General features: G+C 47.6%; 1 protein-coding gene across 2 annotated transcripts in view; it reads left to right on the forward strand.

The window, feature by feature from the left end:
* ankrd13b (ankyrin repeat domain 13B) overlaps nt 1–19,208 on the forward strand; it is a 397,630-nt gene that overhangs the window by 348,874 nt on the left and 29,548 nt on the right. For both annotated transcript variants that reach the window (XM_078224856.1, XM_078224857.1), the window contains exons 10-13: nt 1,920–1,984; nt 3,852–3,982; nt 11,538–11,695; nt 14,573–14,725. In XM_078224856.1, coding sequence (XP_078080982.1) covers nt 1,920–1,984; nt 3,852–3,982; nt 11,538–11,695; nt 14,573–14,725 — 507 coding nt within the window. The remainder of the gene's footprint in view (nt 1–1,919; nt 1,985–3,851; nt 3,983–11,537; nt 11,696–14,572; nt 14,726–19,208) is intronic.

Genomic DNA, 19,208 nt, shown 5'->3' on the forward strand with positions numbered 1-19,208 from the left:
AATTACGATAAGTTTAAGGGATCATTTACTTTGATAGTAGTAAATTATCCCTGCCCTCTAACCCCATGTCAGTAAGCCTTGTGTGATATCAATAATCATTAGAGGAAATACAATTCAAAGACGTGCAGCTAAAATCAATCCTCTTCCCAATTCACATTTTCAATGTAATGCATTTTGCACAGAATTGCTTTATGGCCCAACTAGTTAGCCACTTGGACAACGGTTTTGCTCAGCTGGCTGGTTGGTGATGCAGAGTAACACCGACAGTGTAGGTTCGATTCCTGAGGTTATTCATTGAAGGTCCCACCTTCTCAATCTTGCCCCTAGCCTGAAGGAGTGGGGGTCCTCGGGTTAACATCACCACCAGTCACTGACTGTGGCGACTTACATTTTAGTTATTGACAAGTCAGCAAGGCCTCAGAACCCAGTTTGAAGGGGATTATGCGCAGTCTGGGTCTGTACTTAGAAATATAACAGGGCTTAGTGACTGTAGCCCTGATCCCTGGAACTGAAGAGTGGGGCGGCACGGTAGCACAGTGGTTAGCACTGCTGCTTCACAGCTCCAGGGTCCCGGGTTCGATTCCCGGCTCGGGTCGCTGTCTGTGTGGAGTTTGCACATTCTCCTCGTGTCTGCGTGGGTTTCCTCCGGGTGCTCCGGTTTCCTCCCACAGTCCAAAGATGTGCGGGTTAGGTTGATTGGCCAGGTTAAAAATTGCCCCTTAGAGTCCTGAGATGCGTAGGTTAGAGGGATTAGCGGGTAAAATATGTGGGGGTAGGGCCTGGGTGGGATTGTGGTCGGTGCAGACTCGATGGGCCGAATGGCCTCCTTCTGCACTGTAGGGATTCTATGATTCTATTCTATGAAGAGGTTTCCCCTGACGTCACCTTTAACCAGGTGCAATATTTGGCATTTGGCGACTTTCACCCATTAAACTCATTCGAGCTAAAGAAGCCTTCATCTAAAAACTGAATGAAAGGAGACATTAAAAAAAGTGACATTACTTCTGAAGGGATATTAGCGATGTAAAAATGAAGCGATTTGACACTTAATAATTCCATAGAGCAATCAGTATAAATCAGCACAAATTCATATTTAATGTTGAGTCAATGAGACTGACCTTGAAGCTCATCACGAATATGCTGCACAGTAATTGGCCTGTAACTAGATTCGTGTGCAGTTAAATCGTACTTAAGAGCATGGTGGCACAGTGGTTAGCACTGCTGCCTCACAGCGCCAGGGACCCGGGTTCAATTCCGAACTTGGGGTGACTGCCTGTGTGGAGTTTGCACATTCTCCTCACGTCTACGTGGTATTTCCTCCCACGGTTTTGCTCCGGTTTTCTCCCACACTCCAAAGATGTGCGGGTTAGGTGGATTGGCCATGCTAAATTGCCCCTTAGTGTCAGGGGGACTAGCTGGGTAAATACGTGGGGTTATGGGAATAGGGCCTGGGTGGGATTGTTGTCGGTGCAGACTCAATGGGCTGAATGGCCTCCTTCTGCATTGTAGGGATTCTATGATTCTTTGAGTACAAGTGGTGACAAGTCTATTCACCAGATTGAGGTGGGATGATGGTAAAACGAAAAGCTCAAACACTGGAAATACTACATTGAACGTGATAGCTTAATTAACAGAACCAAAAGCTGAAAACGTAAGGTAATAGATCAAAGTGTTCTGCACACGTCTCTCTATGACAGCTTAATTCCAAGTAAAATGGAATCAGAGTTCCTCATTGATCATTTTTATGTTATTTTGTTACATAGGAAATCTCATCAGAAGTCTTGCCTCTCAAAAGAATGAGTTGAATTCAAACAGTTCAAACTCAGCAGGTTTACACCTTCAATGCAGAGATCAATCATTGCAAACACACTTACCATGAAGTCCACTCTGTAGTGAACAGCACCACTTGTCTTTTGCAGGTAGTAAAACCCCTCTCCAGTCTTTCCTGGGCATCGCAGAACAACATGTTGGACCACACAACGGGGTTTGTATTGGAAATTCTGTTCTGTTACCTTAGCCACAGCTTCTGTCACAGCTTATAGATCCTGTGGTATTAACCCAGTCAAAAGCTGCTCTCTGTCACAGAATATTATAAATGGACTTTTTTTTTAAGCTTTCAAGCAAGTGTTTCGGAAGCCTAGTGTGTTGAAGTGCTTCTGAATCTATCATTAAAACCATCCGTTCCCCCCGACCCCCCCAGAAAATGCTGGATAAACTCAGCAGGTCTGGCAGCATCCGTGGAGAGAGAAATGGAGTTAACGGCCGGAATTCTCCGACCTCGTCCGCGACCGGGATTCTCTGGTCCCGCTGCTGTGAATGGAGGTTTGGCTGAGTGCCAAATTCCCGGTTCTCGCTGGCAACCGAAGACCGGAGAATTGCAGCTAACATTTCAAGTCCCTTTGACTCTTCTTCAGAGCTGAAGAGGGGGGAGAAATGTGATGGATTTTGTGAGCAAGATGCTCGTAATCTGTCACGCCTGGTTGATGTGAATGCTTTAGAATGAAAAAGCTGAATGAAGTACAAGACACTATCCAAGGTTGAAAGAGCAGGAAAGAAGATAAGGTGAATCCCATTGTGATTAAGTGGTGCTGAGTTTGGGTCATGCATTTTGTCATGCAATGTATTTAAGGGATGAACTAGGGTAAGGATGCCTAAAAAAGAGAAGATATCTCAGTGGAGATTCTTCTGAGCATACCTTCAGTGCAAATCCCCAGTAAGTAGCATAAACAGTCATGAGTGCTGTTTCTCCGAGGTATCTGATGACCATCCACCACATCTATGCAGCACGATTGGAAATACCCCTGTGAAAATTCAACTCATTAATCCTGACTATGGGCAGGATTTTATGGCCTCGCTCGTCCCGAAACCATATAATCCCACTTGAAGTCAATGGACTTTTCCATGCTCCGCCGCTCGTCCACTCCGATTCCTGTGGCGGGAGGAATGGTAAAATTCCGGCCAATGTGTCCAATTCACCAAACTTTTGCCGGCCAGTGAAAATGTATGAGTCGAACACTCAGTCTCGCAAACATTTGTCTGCATGCCAGTTTGCATTAGACTATATGAAGGCCCACTTGTTCATACTGACTGGGGTGGCACAGTGGCACGGTGGTTAGCACTGCTGCCTCACAGCGCCAGGGACCCGGGTTCGATTCCCGGCTTGGGTCACCGTCTGTGCGGAGTCTGCATATTCTCCCCGTGTCTGCGTGGGTTTCCTCCGGGTGCTCCGGTTTCCTCCCACCATCTGAAAGACATGCTGGTTAGGTGCATTGGCCATGCTAAATTCTCCCTCAGTGTACCCGAACAGGCGCCAGAGTGTGGCAACTAGGGGATTTTCACAGTAACTTCGTTGCAGTGTTAATGTAAGCTGACTTGTGACACAAATAAATAAACTGATTTTGATTCAATTACAGGGGTTTCAAGGGTTGTCACTGGAGTTTTGCAAGTTGCGTTCTCTGATTCTGTCCATTATTATGCGGACTATCTGTTACAGTAACCCAATAAGTCACATTCTGTTTTACCCGGGAATCGGGATTTTCACTGTTCCAGGGGTTACATTCCTGATTCTCTCATTTTCATGAAGACTGCAAATCAGTAGCCCTATACCCTGATCTCAATTTCAAATTGATTCAACAAGATTGAGCTGTAATGAATTCCTGTTTCATTGCAGTTAAATCCAGCCCATGGGGGCGGCGGGCGGGATCAGGGTGCTGATTTTGATGATCTGCCATGATCGGGATAAATGGCGGAGCGGGCAGGCTTGAAGGGCCGAATGGCCTACTCCTGTTTCTAGTTTCTATGTGATATACATGAGGACCACAGTAATTAGCTTGTGTCGTTTTGTGATCCAGGCATTCATCACTCAGACATTCAGCAATACCAATCCAACATCTATTACTCCAGAGGAATACTTCAACTTGAACTTTGAGCTGGGAAGCCGAGATATTGGACGCCCCATGGAGCTCACCACAAAAACACAGAAGTAAGCAGAAAGCTTCTTTCTTGTCTATAATTGCTAATAATTATGATGCAATTTCTTGCATGCTGCCATGGACGTAACGTGACAAATGTATAGCAAGGACTCCGATCTCTTGTAGTAAATACAGCTTACAGCACTGAACCATCATACTCTCCCTCCAATGAGACAAGGGGAGGCAAGATGACACAGTGGTTAGCACTGCTGCCTCACAGCGTCAGGAACCCGGATTCAATTCTGGCCTTAGATGACTGTCTGTAAATTTGCCCATTCTCCCCATGCCTGGGTTTCCTCCAGATGCTCTGGTTTAGAATCATAGAATCCCTACAGTGCAGAAGGAGGCCATTTGGCCCATTGAGCCTGCACCGCCCACAATTCCACCCAGGTCCTATCCCCATAACCCCATGCATTTACCCCAGCTAGTCCCCTAACACTAAGGGGCAATTTCGCACGGCCAATCCACCTAACCTGCACATCTTTGGACTGTGGGAGGAAACCGGAGCACCCGGAGGAAACCCACGCAGACACGGGGAGAGTGTGCAAACGCCACACAGGCAGTGACCCAAGCCGGGAATTGAACCCGGCTAACCACTGTGCCACCGTGCTGCCTGGGTTTCTCCCACAGTCCAAAGATGTGTGGGTTGTGTGGGTTGGCCGTACTAAATTGCCGCTTAGTTCCAGGGAGATTGGTGGGGTAAATGCGTGGGGCAGGGGATTAGGGCCTGAGTGGGTTAGTTATTGGTGCAGGCTCAATGGACCGAATGGCCTCCTCCTGCAGCTAGGGATTCTATGATTCTATGAAACCGATTTCAGATCCAAGCTACCAGACAAAGGAGTTAAATCCAATCTCAGGATTGTGATTAGGTTTATAAAAAGTAACAACAACTTGCATTTATATAGTACCTTTGACATAGGAGAACATCCCTAGTTGCTGCACAGTAACATAAAGGACATCATGACAGGGGTGCAGTCAGGGAACAAGTTACTCAACAAATAACAAATTGGCTAAGAATGAAAAGTTGAAAAAGAAAGCGTGGGTGAAGGGTAATTATTCAAATTGGAGGAGACACCATGCTGGAAATAATATTATTCAGCATTTCCATTAATGATTTGGACCTAGATTCAATTTCAGAATTTACAGATGCTCCTAACTGGGGGCTATAGACTGAGGATGATACAAGAAGACATTTAACATTGACGTATGAGATGATGTACTTTAGAATGAAAAATGCAAACATTACCTACACCTTTGAAGACACGAAACTGAATGTGATCGAAGAGCAAAGAGATCCAGGCATATAGAATCACAGAATTACTATGTGCAAGAAGAGGCCATTTGGCCCATCATGTCTATACCGGCCTTCCAAATGAGCATCATGACTTAGTGCCATTCCTCTACCTTTCCCCATACTCCTGCATATTGTTTCTATTCAAGTAATCATCTAATATCCTCTTGAATGCCTCCATTGAACCTGTCCCAATCACACTTCCAGGCAGCGCATTCCAGACCCAAATGACTCGCGCTTACTTCTTTTGTAAATAATTTTGATTCTGTGCTCTCCCATTCTTGATTCTTGTACAAGCAGGAACATTTTCACCCTATCTGCTCTGTCCAGCCCCCTCATGATTTTGAACACCTCTTTCAAATCTCCTCTCAGCCTTCTTCTCTCTGTTGGGCTGGAGGATCTGAGCTATGAGGGGAGATTGGATAGGCTGGGGCTGGAGTAGCGGAGGTTGAGAGGGGACCTGATAGAGGTGTATAATGTTATGAGGGGCATAGATAGGGTGGATAGTGAGGCACTTTTTTCATTAGTAGAGGGTTCAATGACCAGGGGCAGAGATTGAAGGTAAGAGGTAGAAGACTAAGAGGCAAGTTGAGGAGAAGCTATTTCACCCAGAGGGTGGTGGGAGTCTGAAACTCACTGCCTAAAAGGGTGGTTGAGTCAGAAACCCATATAACATTTAAGAAGAATTTAGATATTTACATGTGCTGCCTTAACCTCCAGGGCTCTGGGCCAAGTGCTGGAAAATGGAATTAGTGTTGTCAAATCTTTATTGACCAGTGTGGACATGATGGGCCGAATGGTCTCCTTCTGTACTGTAAACCTCTATGAATCTATCAATGTGGTCTCAGCAATGTCCTGTACAACAGAAGCATAACCTCCTAATTTTGTAATCAATTCCCCTCACAATACTCGATAACATTCGAATGGCTCCCCTAATTATTTGCTATACCTGTATACTATCCTCCTTCCCCACGCATTTACCACGCCAATCCCCCTGAAACTAAGGAGCGATTTAGCATGGCCAATCCACCTAATCCGCACATCTTTGGACTGTGGGAGGAAACCAGAGCATCTGGAGGAAACCCGCGCAGACACGGCGAGAATGTGCAGACTCCACACAGTCACCCGAGGTCGGAATTGATCCCAGGTTCCTGGCAGTGAGGCAGCGGTGCTAACCATTGTGCCACCGTGTTGCCTCGTGTCTCATTGGAGGAAGAATATGATTTTTTTTGTGATTCATGCACTAGGACACCCAGATCCCTCTGCACCTCAGAGTTCTGAAGTCTCCCACTATTTAGATAATATGCTTCTTTTGTATTTTTCCTGCCAAAACGGACAATATCACATTTGCCCATATTTTACTCCATTTGCCTGACATGTTTATGAAACCTTCCATGATCCCAGGACGCCTCAAAGTGTTTTACATCTAATTAAACACTTTTAGTGTGTGGTCACGGTGATAACATTGGATAGATTTGACAAAACAAAATCGGGACCCATCATTGAGAGGCACACAAAATTAGGGTAGAAAACAGAGCATAAAGCAAAGCAGATGACATACAAAGGAGTTAATTATAAAAGCAGCACTTTGCTGGAAAGATATGAATAGAATATTATAGTTTTGTTCATGCTATCTGGGAACGTACAGTTCTATCAGTCAGCAGCATGTTTCATGAACCGCTCAATTCTGAAGAACTGTGTGTTGAAGTCAATTCCGATGATTAGCGATTTCTTGAAGGAAAAGATTACATCACTTAGCAATTTGCAGGAACACTGAGTGTTGATACGAGATGCCGCTGACTTTTTTTTTCCAAGATGGCACCGGAGCGTGGCGACTTCTTACAAGCTGTGCCCAGCATACCTTCTAATTCCATCCTTTACTCTCGTTCTATGCTTCTACATTCCGCACTCTCTTGTTCCCTTCTCTATGAACGGTATGCTTTGTCTGTATAGCGCAAGAAACAATACTTTTCACTATATGTTAATACATGTGACAATAATAAATCAAATCAAATTAGATCAAATAATGATCCAAAATGCCTTCTCCTGTAACAAAGCTGCGTAGAGGGATAATCATAGAATCCCTACAATGCAGGAGGAAGCCATTCGGCCCATCGAGTCTGCACCCATTCTCTTGGTAATGACTGAGTTGCTGTGATTTTTCATTGCACAGTTTGGAGCCACCAATTCTGCCCCCCCCCCACCCCATCCCAACACCCCCACACTCCCTTCCCCACCCCCCCCCTCCCCTACCCCCAGCTCCTGGCTAAAGCCCCTCCCCCCTTCCCAAACAACATCTGCCAGATCTGAACCCTCAGCCAGAAGGAAATGCTGACACTTTGCAAAACCTGAACAGCTTCATTGGATCTCAGGATGGTATCGCTCCCATCAGCTACTTTGGGGCTGATTTGGGATTTAATTATGGAACTTGTCCGAGTCAGCAGGTTGTGTGTTCAGGTCCGGCACAAAGGCTGAGCACAAATTCTTGGCGGCTGCCTCCACAACTGTTTTGCAATCTCAGCCAATTTTAACACTTGAAAATTAATGTGACGCCAGACACCAGAGAATGCAAAACAGCAAGGCAGCAGCATTGTAATGTGCTGTATCTAATTTTTGAAGTTTACATATTATAGATCATAATAATACATCGTGTAAATATGAAAATCTTTATGTAGGTTTCGACCAAGCTCGGCCAAGGCAGCACGATGGCACAGTGGTTCGCACTGCTGCCTCACAGCTTCATGGACCTGGGTTCGATTCCTGGCTTGGGTCACTGTCTGTGCGGAGTTTGCACAGTCTCCCCGTGTCTGTGTGGGTTTCCTCTGGGTGCTCCGGTTTCCTCCCACAGTCCAAAGATGTGTAGGTTAGGTTGATTGGCCGTGCTAAATTGCCCCTTAGTGTCCCGGGATGTGTAGGTTAGAAGGATTTAGCTGGGTAAATGTGTGGGGTTGTGGGGATAGGGCCTGGAGTGGGATTGTTGTAGGTGCAGGCTCGATGGGCCAAATGGCCTCCTTCTGCACTGTGGGGTTTGTATGATTTTTCCATACTCCCTGTGCATGGGGGCAAGACTCAGCGTTGCCCCTTTCCCTCCACCCCCCCCCCCCAACACACACATACATATTGTAATACCCCACTATTCCCCACCCCACAACCACACACACATGCACACCTTCCCAAACCTCCTCCGCCCACTTACTCACCCAGCAGCCCCTCTGCCCTTCTCCCACAGTGCCTGTGAAGTTGAGTTGCTAGGCCGGGATAAGAAGCCTGTACAACAGGCAGGCGGGAGCAGATCTACAGGCCGGGATTCTCCCACCGACCTTGCCCGAGGCTGGGACTCTGAGCTCACTTTGGGCTCACTGTCCGCCCCGTGCTGATTTGGCCAGATTGATCCAGTGGGTCCAGGGCTATCCCGGCAATGGCCCCACCTGACTGGGCCGCCTCCTCTCCACAGCCACCATTGCTGCCTCAGAGGCAAAGGAAGCTCACCACCCCAATGGGAGAGGAGGGGGCATTAACCACAGTTTGGGAACTGGTGATCTGTCTGGTGTTCCAATGCAGTAATGAGGGATTTGATTTGATTTGATGTATTATTGTCGCATGTATTAACATACAATGAAAAGTATTGTTTCTTGCTCTACAGACAAAGCATACTGTTCATAGAGAAGGAAATGACAGAGTGCAGAATGTAGTGTTACAGTCATAGCTAGGGTGTTAGAGGGTATTTCAGATGTGAGGTACAGACATGGCTCTCTCTGCCCTCTCAACTGGTTAGCACTGCTGCCTCACAGCACCAGGGACCCGGGTTTTGATTCCCGGCCTCGGGTCACTGTCTGCGTGGAGTCTGCACGTTCTCCCCGTGTCTGCGTGGGTTTCCTCCGGGTGCTCCGGTTTCCTACCACTGTCCGAAAGGCCTGCTGGTTACATGTATTGGCCATGCTAAATTCTCCCCCAGTGTACCCGAACAAATGCCAGAGGGTGACTAGGGGATTATCACAGTAACTTAATTGCAGTGTTAAATGGAAGCCGGCTTGTGACACTAATAAATAAACTTTAAACTTCAAAAAATGTCCATGGCATTATCTCGAAGAAGAGCAGGAGAGCGCCCTCTGGTGTCCTGACCAATATTTATCCTTCAATCAACATTGTTGAAAGAACAGATTTGTAGCAATTACCATGGTGCTGTTGACGGGTGTTTGCTGTGAGCAACGTGACTACTGAATTACAACAGTGTTTCATTGACTGTAAAGTTGTTTGAGACATCCTGAGATCATGTGTAATAAGTCCTCGGAGGCAGAAGTCCCTTCACCAAAATCCCTTTATGTATAAGCCTGACAACAGCACACAGAGAGCTTTCAGTTAGCAGCCTTCACTAGGTGTCCCAGAGGAACTGGCACACCTGGTTAAAGACAAAGCAAGAGGCTCCCTGACTGGCCCATCAATTTGGCCCTTAATCAGGGAGTTCATATTCTAAGAGGCCCACCTCAACTGCCTGATTAAAGTCCTTACATCATGCGATGTGCTATATAAATGGAAATTCATTTCATTTTACATCTCACAGGTGTTCTGTCTTTAAGAGTTTTTTTATATTTCCGCATTGGTTTTACTCAATCATTCCTCGATTAATCCCCAATTCTTACCCAAACTTCATTAAACAAGATGGTGACTATTCACTTCAGCTGCTTTCTCTAAATGTATGCAATACGACATTTGAAAGGAAGTCTTTCCGAGGGAGTTTTGCTCCATTTTGCTCAATTCTGAGCTTTGCTGCCCAGGCTGCTTTAAACCACTGGTCAGTTTATATTGTTGAAATGAACTATCCGGTTGCATCATATTGTACTGCAGCGAAAGAAATCATCGCTTTTAAAACACCTACTTGATATTTATAATACTTTTTTTAAAGATAAAAGCAAATTCACTGCATTCCTTTCAAAGCTAGAATATTCTCCACAATAAAGCATGTCTTTTTGGAATAATTAACGAGTTCTTTTGTACAAAGCATGTCTTTCAACCTAAATTAAATTCTCACAGTGTAGATTAATCTCCATTTTTGGCACCGATGTCTTCAGTTTATCTCAAAGACAACATTTAGTTACAAAAATGCAGAATTTATTAGTGAAATGGATACAGTTCAATTTTTTTAAACAAGTCCCGTTATCAAAGCGTTCTTCAACATGCCTTGCATCTTTTATGATTGGTTCACAGCATGTGTTTGCTATGTTCGTACAGTCTGCGATACTCATACTGGCTGACGTATTAGACTGTGTTCATCCTCTAATAAAACAGATGAGGGCAAATTAATTTTGCACTGATACAGTGCCCATCACACCCTCCCAGTGTCCCAAAACACTCCATAGCCGAGTATTGTCACTGCTGCTAAATGCAGCCATCAACATACACACATCAGGATGTGGCTATCAACGAAACATGAATGACCAGATGACGGGCGGCATGGTGGCACAATGATTAGCACTGGTATGGCGGGGATAGGGCTGGGGGGGTTGGATGCTCTTTCAGAGAGAGTCAGCGCAGAATCGATGGACCAAATTGTCTCCTTCTGCACTGTAGGGATTCTATGGTTCTATATTTTAAATTAGTCAAATGTATCTGAAGTGTGATCTTACAAATGTGTACTAATTTCTCTCTATCCAATGTTCTATCTATGAGAGGTATTGATAGAGTGGATTCTCAGAGGTTTTTACCCAGGGCTGAAATAGTTGTCACGAGAGACCACAGGTTTAGGGTGCTGGGGAGTAGGTATAGAGGAGATGTTAGGGGTAAGTTTTTCACTCAGAGGGTGATGGGTGCGTGGAATCGGCTGCCGGTAGTGGTGGTGGAAGCGGATTCGATTGAGTCTTTTAAGAGACTTTTGGATAGGTTCACGGAGGTTAGTAAGATAGAGGGTTATAGATGAGCCTAGAAGGTAAGGAAATTGTTCCGCGCAACTTGTGGGCCGATGGGCCTGTTTGTGCTGTAGCTTTTCCATGTTCTAATGCCATAACAATCCTACCTCAGGTGTAAGACTACGATGCAAGAATAGATTTTTCCATATGTTAGTAACATACTTGATTCTTTCAAATCCAAATGATGTTAATATTGTTAACATTAACCAAGGGATTTATTCATTCCAAGGCATTTGTTTTTCTTAAGGCAGGATCAATAGAAACAACGCTTAACTTTTCTCAAGCCTCTTTCCATTAAGTTGATTCTACAGTACATGCAAAGGAAAACAATGTTGAAATGCTAATTATACCTTTCCTTATGTCTCCGACAAGGTTCAAAGCAAAGCTGTGGCTGTGTGAGGACCACCCACTGTCCCTCTCTGAGCAGGTAGCTCCCATCATTGACCTCATGGCAATAAGCAATGCGCTTTTTGCTAAACTTAGGGATTTCATCACTCTTCGCCTCCCACCAGGATTTCCAGTCAAAATAGGTAAGCGTCTGCAAAGGGGCTTTGTATTTTCACACACCTTTGGCCTTTCCGAATATTACATCTGGAGACCAACTAAACTTAATCATGTTAAAGAGAATCATGAATTATAAATTCCTAAGGGCTTAGCATTGCCCTTTTACAAAAAAAAAACTAGCTTAATTATTGCTTGTGAAAGTTGAGGGACTTGTGAGACCCACAACAAAACTGCTAGGATGGGGTTGTGTTTAGTTCTGGGGCGGCACGGGGGCACAATGGTTAGCACTGCTGCCTCACAGCGCCAGGGACCCAGGTTCAATTCTGGCCTCGGGTCTGTGTGGAGTTTGCATGTTCTTCCCGTGTCTGCGTGGGTTTCCTCCGGGTGCTCCGGTTTCCTCCCACAGTCCAAAGACATGCTGGTTGGGTGCATTGGCCATGCTAAATTCTCCCTCAGTGTATCCGAACAGGCATCGGAGTGTGGCGACTAGGGGATTTTCACAGTAACCTCATTGCGGTGTTAATGTAAGCCGACTTGTGACTAATAAATAAACTTTACTTTATGCGGGGTTACGGGAATAGGGCCTGGGTGGGATTGAGGTCGGTGGAGACTCGATGGGCCGAATGGCCTCCATCTGCACTGTAGGGATTCTATGAACATAGCCTGTCTCTTTGGACCACTGTTCAGGCATTGGTTGTGGGAAAGTGGTCAAAACAGTCCTGCCCTGAGGTCAGTTAGAGGTAAATTGGTGGGAGATGTTCGGGAGATCAGTAGCTGATTTAAATTTCCAACTCCTTACCCTCCGGAAAGTTCAGAGTGTCAAGGTGAAGAAGAAATGGAACATGTTGAAGTCCATTCCCTTTGAATTATGAGATCCTAAAAGTGAGATGTTACCCTTGTTGCCCCCTGGTTTGTGATCTTGGTGGTTACACCAGAGTCACGTGCAATGGTTCTCCCAATGCTGATGCCAGCAGAGTTTGTACAGACGCAGCCAGCTCGCTGGCATTTTCTAATGGCTGCAGCAAGACTTCACACATTACACAAACCCTGAAATCTCCCAGCCATATCACCATGTGACTTTTTGACAGTCTAATCCAGTCAATATCCTTGCTCCCACTTAACTGGATATATGTGTGTGTGTGTGTCTCCCCAACCAGAACTTAAACTGTGCTGATACTTCTGAAGAAGTATCTCACCTGAGGAGGGGACTTGGGGCTCTGAAAGCTTGTGTGGCTTTTGCTACCAAATAAACCTGTTGGACTTTAACCTGGTGTTGTTAAACTTCTTCCTGTGTTTACCCCAGTCCAACGCCAGCATCTCCACATCCTGATACTTCTGTGCAGTACTGCAGGAATGCAGCATTGTCAAAGTAGTCACCTTTTGGGGAGACATTAATTGAGATCTTTTCTGCCTGTTGAGGTAAATGATAAAGAGCCTGGGCGGAATTCTCCCATGCCCCCTCTGGTGGCTTCGATGGTGGACGGAGGGAGGGTAGGGGGGGAGGGGGGGGGGAGCAGGGGGGAGGGGGGGGAGAATTCCACGGCAGGCCCAAAAATCAGTTTCCCGCTGGTGTGAATTTCCCATAGGATCTTCCATTGGTGCCCGCCATGGCGGATCAGGAAAACCCTTGGAGGCTGATGTGAAAGTGATTTGTATCCCGCTAAGGGGATGCAGATGAAGGCCCGACTGAAATCTTCCTGCCCTGCCTGATTCTCTGCGATGCCAGGGAAAAAACACACCGGCGTGAAACCACGGCAATTAGTTTTTAACAAATCACAGTCGAATTTGTGTATGTCATGAACACGATTTTCAATGACTGCTCAGCGAGCTTATCACAATATTAATTCCCTCTTTGGCGGAGCAGTTCCAGCAGACAAATTTTAAACTTGTCCAGCTGGGAATTCACTTTGATTTAATAGCAAAGAATTAACTTAAGTCGTATCAAATGCTTCCTGCGTGTTGGCTCAAAAGTCTGAAATAGAACAGATCTTCTGCCCCCAACAAAGAAGAGTAGGGAATTATCCCAGTGTCAAATACCTGGGTACAAACAACACTAGGCACTAAGAGCACTCAGACTTCCAAGTTTTAATTACTAGTGCACAAGTGAGAACACAATACAGTGCAAAGCATTGCAAGATGTTTTGTTGATTCATACAGAAAATGTAAGTTATAGTTCACCGTACCTTGGTTTTTGGAATTTTGTTATTGAAAAGGGACTTATTTTCATCCTGTGGCCAAGGCTGGAAGCGGTGTTTATGGAACTAACACAAAGTTTAGATTAGTCGCTTATCCCGAGCGCTGGCCTCACTGAAGGCCTTACTGGCTAATAATCATTTTCCATTACTTAACAGAGTTGGTTGTCACAATTTCCACAATTGTTGTCACCTAATTTTTCCATACCAGTATCTGCAGTTTTTAACTGCTTTTAACTATAGTTTCATTTTGTTTATTCCTTCATTTGAAGTGAGCATCCTTAATCTTGCAGAACAAAGTGAATTAAATATTTGGCCGTAGCTGGAATTGCAACTTAATTTCTATACCGGTTGACACCCCTTGGCTCATGTTAGCAAAATAAAACTGGCGAACTGGGATTCCTCTCGTTCAACAACAAAAATGAAAATGCTGGAAAATCTCAGCCGGTCTGACGGCATCTGTGGAGAGGGAATAGAATTATTCTCTCAGCACTGATTCCAACAATAGTCACTGCTTTGAGATTCTTTGAGAGTGCGACAGGTTGTTGAATAAATGCAACTATTTTCTCTCTTTGAATCCAATTATCTCAACAGTTTTGTAATAGACTCGAAAGGGAATTTTCCTCTTAAATTCCAGTGTCGATTTGAACTTGCCACTTCTTTTTAAAGTTTTACATGGAGACCTCAGCAATATTTCAATCTTCTCCGCAGAAATTCCGATTTTCCACATCCTGAACGCTCGCATCACCTTTGTGAATCTGAATGGCAGCGATGAGCCGATGAATTCCATCAGGAACAGTCCGACCAGTGAAGCCCCATCTCCCAGCAGTGAGACATCCAGTGTGAGCAGCTCCAGCTCCATGAGTATGTATTGAGTCCCAGTCTGTGATTCATTATCTAGAGTGAGTACAGTCAGCAGCCGATTAAACATGTAGGCTGGGATTCCCCCAACAAAATTCCAAGGCCAGAATTTTACCGGCACTCCGGCGGGATCGTATGAAACTTGGGCGGACGGGCTGGTAAAATTCCTCCCTAAGGGCCCGATTTTACCATTGCGTCGCGTCCATTTTCAGGCACGAAAACGTAGTAAAGTCGGGTGTGAGGCCATTAACGCGATCCGCAGACTTCACTTTACTTGTGCACAAGTGAGAACACAATACGGTGAAAAGCATTGCAAGGTGTTCTGTTGATTCGTACAGAAAATGTCACAGTTATAGTTCACCGTACCTTGCTTTTTGGAATTTTGTTATTGAAAAGGGTCTTATTTTCATCCTGTGGCCAAGGCTGGAAGCGGTGTTTATGGAACTAACACAAAGTTTAAATTAGTCGCTTATCCCGAGTGCTGGCCGCACTGAAGGTTGCCACTTTACAGAAACCCGGGAATGGTGGCAATCCGATTCACGCCCAAAACGAGTGCAATGGCGATTTAAATGCATTTGCATGCATTTAAATTGAATTAATGAACTGCCCGCCCAACTTTATCAGCATTCCCCCCTTTACCACCGCGTTTGCCAATCGGAATCATGCTGTAATGGACCTGCTAAATAAAAGTCTGAATCGGGCGCTCCAGCTGCTGAAGAGCGCATTCAGTGCTTCCAACGGCTCTCTGACTCAGAACGGTGGTGGGGGGGGGAAGGAGGGAGGCAGGTCAGATCATTCTCTGGTTGGGAGGGGGGGAAGGGAGTGAGGCCAGATCATTGTCTAGTTGGGGGGAGGGGGTGAGGAGGAGGAGGCGGGTCAGATGTTCCCCTGGAAGGGAGCGGGGCAGAGTGAGGCCAGACCATTCTCTGGGGGGTGGGAGGGGGAGAGTGAGGCCAGATCGTTGTCTGGGGGGGGGGAACGGAGGCAGGTAAGATGTATCTCTGGTAGGAGGGGTGGGGGGAGGCCCGATTGCTCACTGGTGGGGGGGGGGGGGCAAATGGATGTCTGGTGGGGGGGAAATGGGGGGGAGGGGGGTCCACTGCCACTCTGTGGGCGATTGGTGAGGGGGGGCAGGGGTGGCGATCGGTCTGGGTAGTGGGGGGGGGTGGATAAGGCGGACAGTGATGTGTGCGGGTAGTGGGGGGGTGGATAAGGGGGCAGCGATGTGTGTGGGTAGTGGGGGGGTGGATAAGGGGGACAGTGATGTGTGTGGGTAGTGGGGGGGTGGATAAGAGGGACAGCGATGTGTGTGGGTAGAGGGGGGCTGGATAAGGGAGACAGCGATGTGTGTGGGTAGTGAGGCGGGTGTGGATAAGGGGGACAGTGATGTGTGTGGGTAGTGGGGGGGGTGGATAAGGGGGACAGTGATGTGTGTGAGTAGTGGAGGGGTGGATAAGGGGGACAGTGATGTCTGTGGGTAGTGGGGGGGTGAATAATGCGGACAGTGATGTGTGTGGGTAGTGGGGGGGTGGATAAGGGGGACAGTGATGTGTGTGGGTAGTGGGGGGGGGAGGTGGATAAGGGTGACAGTGATGTGTGTGGGTAGTGGGGGGGGTGGATAAGATGGACAGTGATGTGTGTGGGTAGTGGGGGGGGTGGATAAGGGGGACAGTGATGTGCGTGGGTAGTGGGGGGGGGTGGATAAGGGGGACAGTGATGTGTGTGGGTAGTGGGGGAGGGTGGATAATGGGGACAGTGATGTGTGTGGGTAGTGGGGGGGGTGGATAATGGGGACAGTGATGTGTGTGGGTAGTGGGGGAGGGTGGATAATGGGGACAGTGATGTGTGTGGGTAGTGGGGGGGTGGATAAGGGGGACAGTGATGTGTGTGGGTAGTGGGGGGGGTGGATAAGGGGGACAGTGATGTTTGTGGGTAGTGGGGAGGGTGGATAAGGGGGACAGTGATGTGTGTGGGTAGTGGGGGGGGTGGATAAGGGGGACAGTGATGTGTGTGGGTAGTGGGGGAGGGTGGATAAGGGGGACAGTGATGTGTGTGGGTAGTGGGGGGGGGTGGATAAGGGGGACAGTGATGTGCGTGGGTAGTGGGGGGGTGGATAAGGGGGACAGTGATGTGCGTGGGTAGTGGGGGGGGGTGGATAAGGGGGACGGTGATGTGTGTGGGTAGTGGGGGAGGGTGGATAATGGGGACAGTGATGTGTGTGGGTAGTGGGGGGATGGATAAGGGGGACAGTGATGTGTGTGGGTAGTGGGGGGATGGATAAGGGGGACAGTGATGTGTGTGCGTAGTGGGGGAGGGTGGATAATGGGGACAGTGATGTGTATGGGTAGTGGGGGAGGGTGGATAATGGGGACAGTGATGTGTGTGGGTAGTGGGGGAGGGTGGATAATGGGGACAGTGATGTGTGTGGGTAGTGGGGGGATGGATAATGGGGACAGTGATGTGTGTGGGTAGTGGGGGGATGGATAATGGGGACAGTGATGTGTGTGGGTAGTGGGGGGATGGATAATGGGGACAGTGATGTGTGTGGGTAGTGGGGGGATGGATAATGGGGACAGTGATGTGTGTGGGTAGTGGGGGGGGTGGATAAGGGGGACAGTGATGTGTGTGGGTAGTGGGGGAGGGTGGATAATGGGGACAGTGATGTGTGTGGGTAGTGGGGGGATGGATAATGGGGACAGTGATGTGTGTGGGTAGTGGGGGGGGGTGGATAAGGGGGCAGTGATGTGTGTGGGAGCCATCGCTCCTGCTTGTCGTTCCCGGGCCACTTTCTCTGCTTTCTGCGGCCCGGGAGCGATCTGACACGGGCGCGCTTTTCAATTTTTTTTCTAACTGCACATGCACAGTTCAGAGCTCCGATCGTTCCGGCCGCGCTGAGCCCCACCCACAGCACGAACGGGACTAGCGATGTTTTTTGCAGGCTGAGTGCGTATGGGGGCGCCGGAAAGCAGATTTCTAAATCGGTTCTGCATTACGCCCAGATTCAGCACTTAGAATGAAAATGGTAAGATCGGGCCCTAAGTGTCTAATTCACGTAAAAACTGGAGTAAATCCCGCTGATTTTGTTTCAGTGGGATTTTCAAAATGAATCTCCCACACGCTGTGCACAGCAGAGCGCACTAGTGTAAACATCATTAAGAATCATTGGCGGGGCCTATCCCCACTGTAGAGGCTGGCAGCACAGCGCTGAGCGGGTCACTGTGCATGCACCGATTTGTCAACACCGAGAGTGGCGCATGCGCACTAGTCCCCGCACTGCCGGCCTCCCGATTGCTGGCCACTCGATCACACGCCAGCGTCACGACCCCGCATCATTGGCTGTGTGAACACCCCATGCCCCCAATCACTGGCCCCGCCGGAAGTATCTGGACCCACCTCAACCCACCCCACCCCCCCCCACAATCCCGACCCCGGGAGGAGGGGTGGTGGAGAGACTCCAGTGGGGACTTCAGCCCTGGGTCCGCTAATCATACTCAAATCCCCATTTAAATAAATTGTACAGCTCCGTACCGATTTCTGGCGTGGAGCCGGAAAGCTGGCGGACAGAGACTCACGGAGGCCGTGGCGCCCAGCGGGGAGTCCGCTACACTGCCACCGCTTGAGTCTCTCGGCAGCTGCACTGCTTTAGTAGCGCAACGAGCTTGGAGAATCACTCCCGTAATGTTCCAGTGTATCAGTTAAACATTGCTCAGTAACTCACACCGGAGTCATTTTGTTTTTGTGCAATAATATAACATGGACAACTGCACAACTGTTTTACACTTCTCCCAGCTTTCATTTGTCCTAAAGGCATGGCCGTACAGTGGTTAGCCTCACAGAACCAGGGATCCGAGTTCAATTCCGGCCTTGGGTGACTGTATGGAGTTTATGCATTCGTCCCCTGTCTGCTTGGGTTTCCTCCAGGTGCTCTGGTTTCCTCCCACACTCTGTGCACTGCAGAGTGCACTAGCGTAAACATGCAGTAGCATTAAAAATCAGTCGGCCGGGCCTATCCCTGCAAAGATGTGCAGGTTAGGTGCATTGGGAGACGGGAGAGGGGACCTGGGTGTCCTTGTGCACGAGTCACTGAAGGTAAGCATGCAGGTGCAGCAGGCGGTAAAGAAGGCAAATGGCATGTTGACCTTCATTGCGAGAGGTTTCGAGTACAGGAGCAGGGATGTGTTGTTGCAATTATACAGGGCTTTGGTGAGAATATTGTGCGCAGTTTTGATCTCCTTTTCAGAGGAAGGAAGTTCTCGCTCTCAAGGAAGTGCAGCAAAGGTTTACCAGGCTGATTCCACGGATGATGGGACTGATGTATGAGGAGAGATTGACTAGGTTAGGATTGTTTTCGTTGAAGTTCAGACAAATGAGGGGGATCTCATGGAGACTTATAAAATTCTAACAGGACTAGACAGGGTAGATGCAGGGAGGATATTCCCAATGGTGGGGGAGTCCATAACCAGAGGCCACAGTCTGAGGATTCATT

The sequence above is a fragment of the Mustelus asterias genome, chromosome 12 (assembly GCF_964213995.1).
Source record: "Mustelus asterias chromosome 12, sMusAst1.hap1.1, whole genome shotgun sequence".
In the NCBI taxonomy this organism is placed as follows: domain Eukaryota; kingdom Metazoa; phylum Chordata; class Chondrichthyes; order Carcharhiniformes; family Triakidae; genus Mustelus; species Mustelus asterias.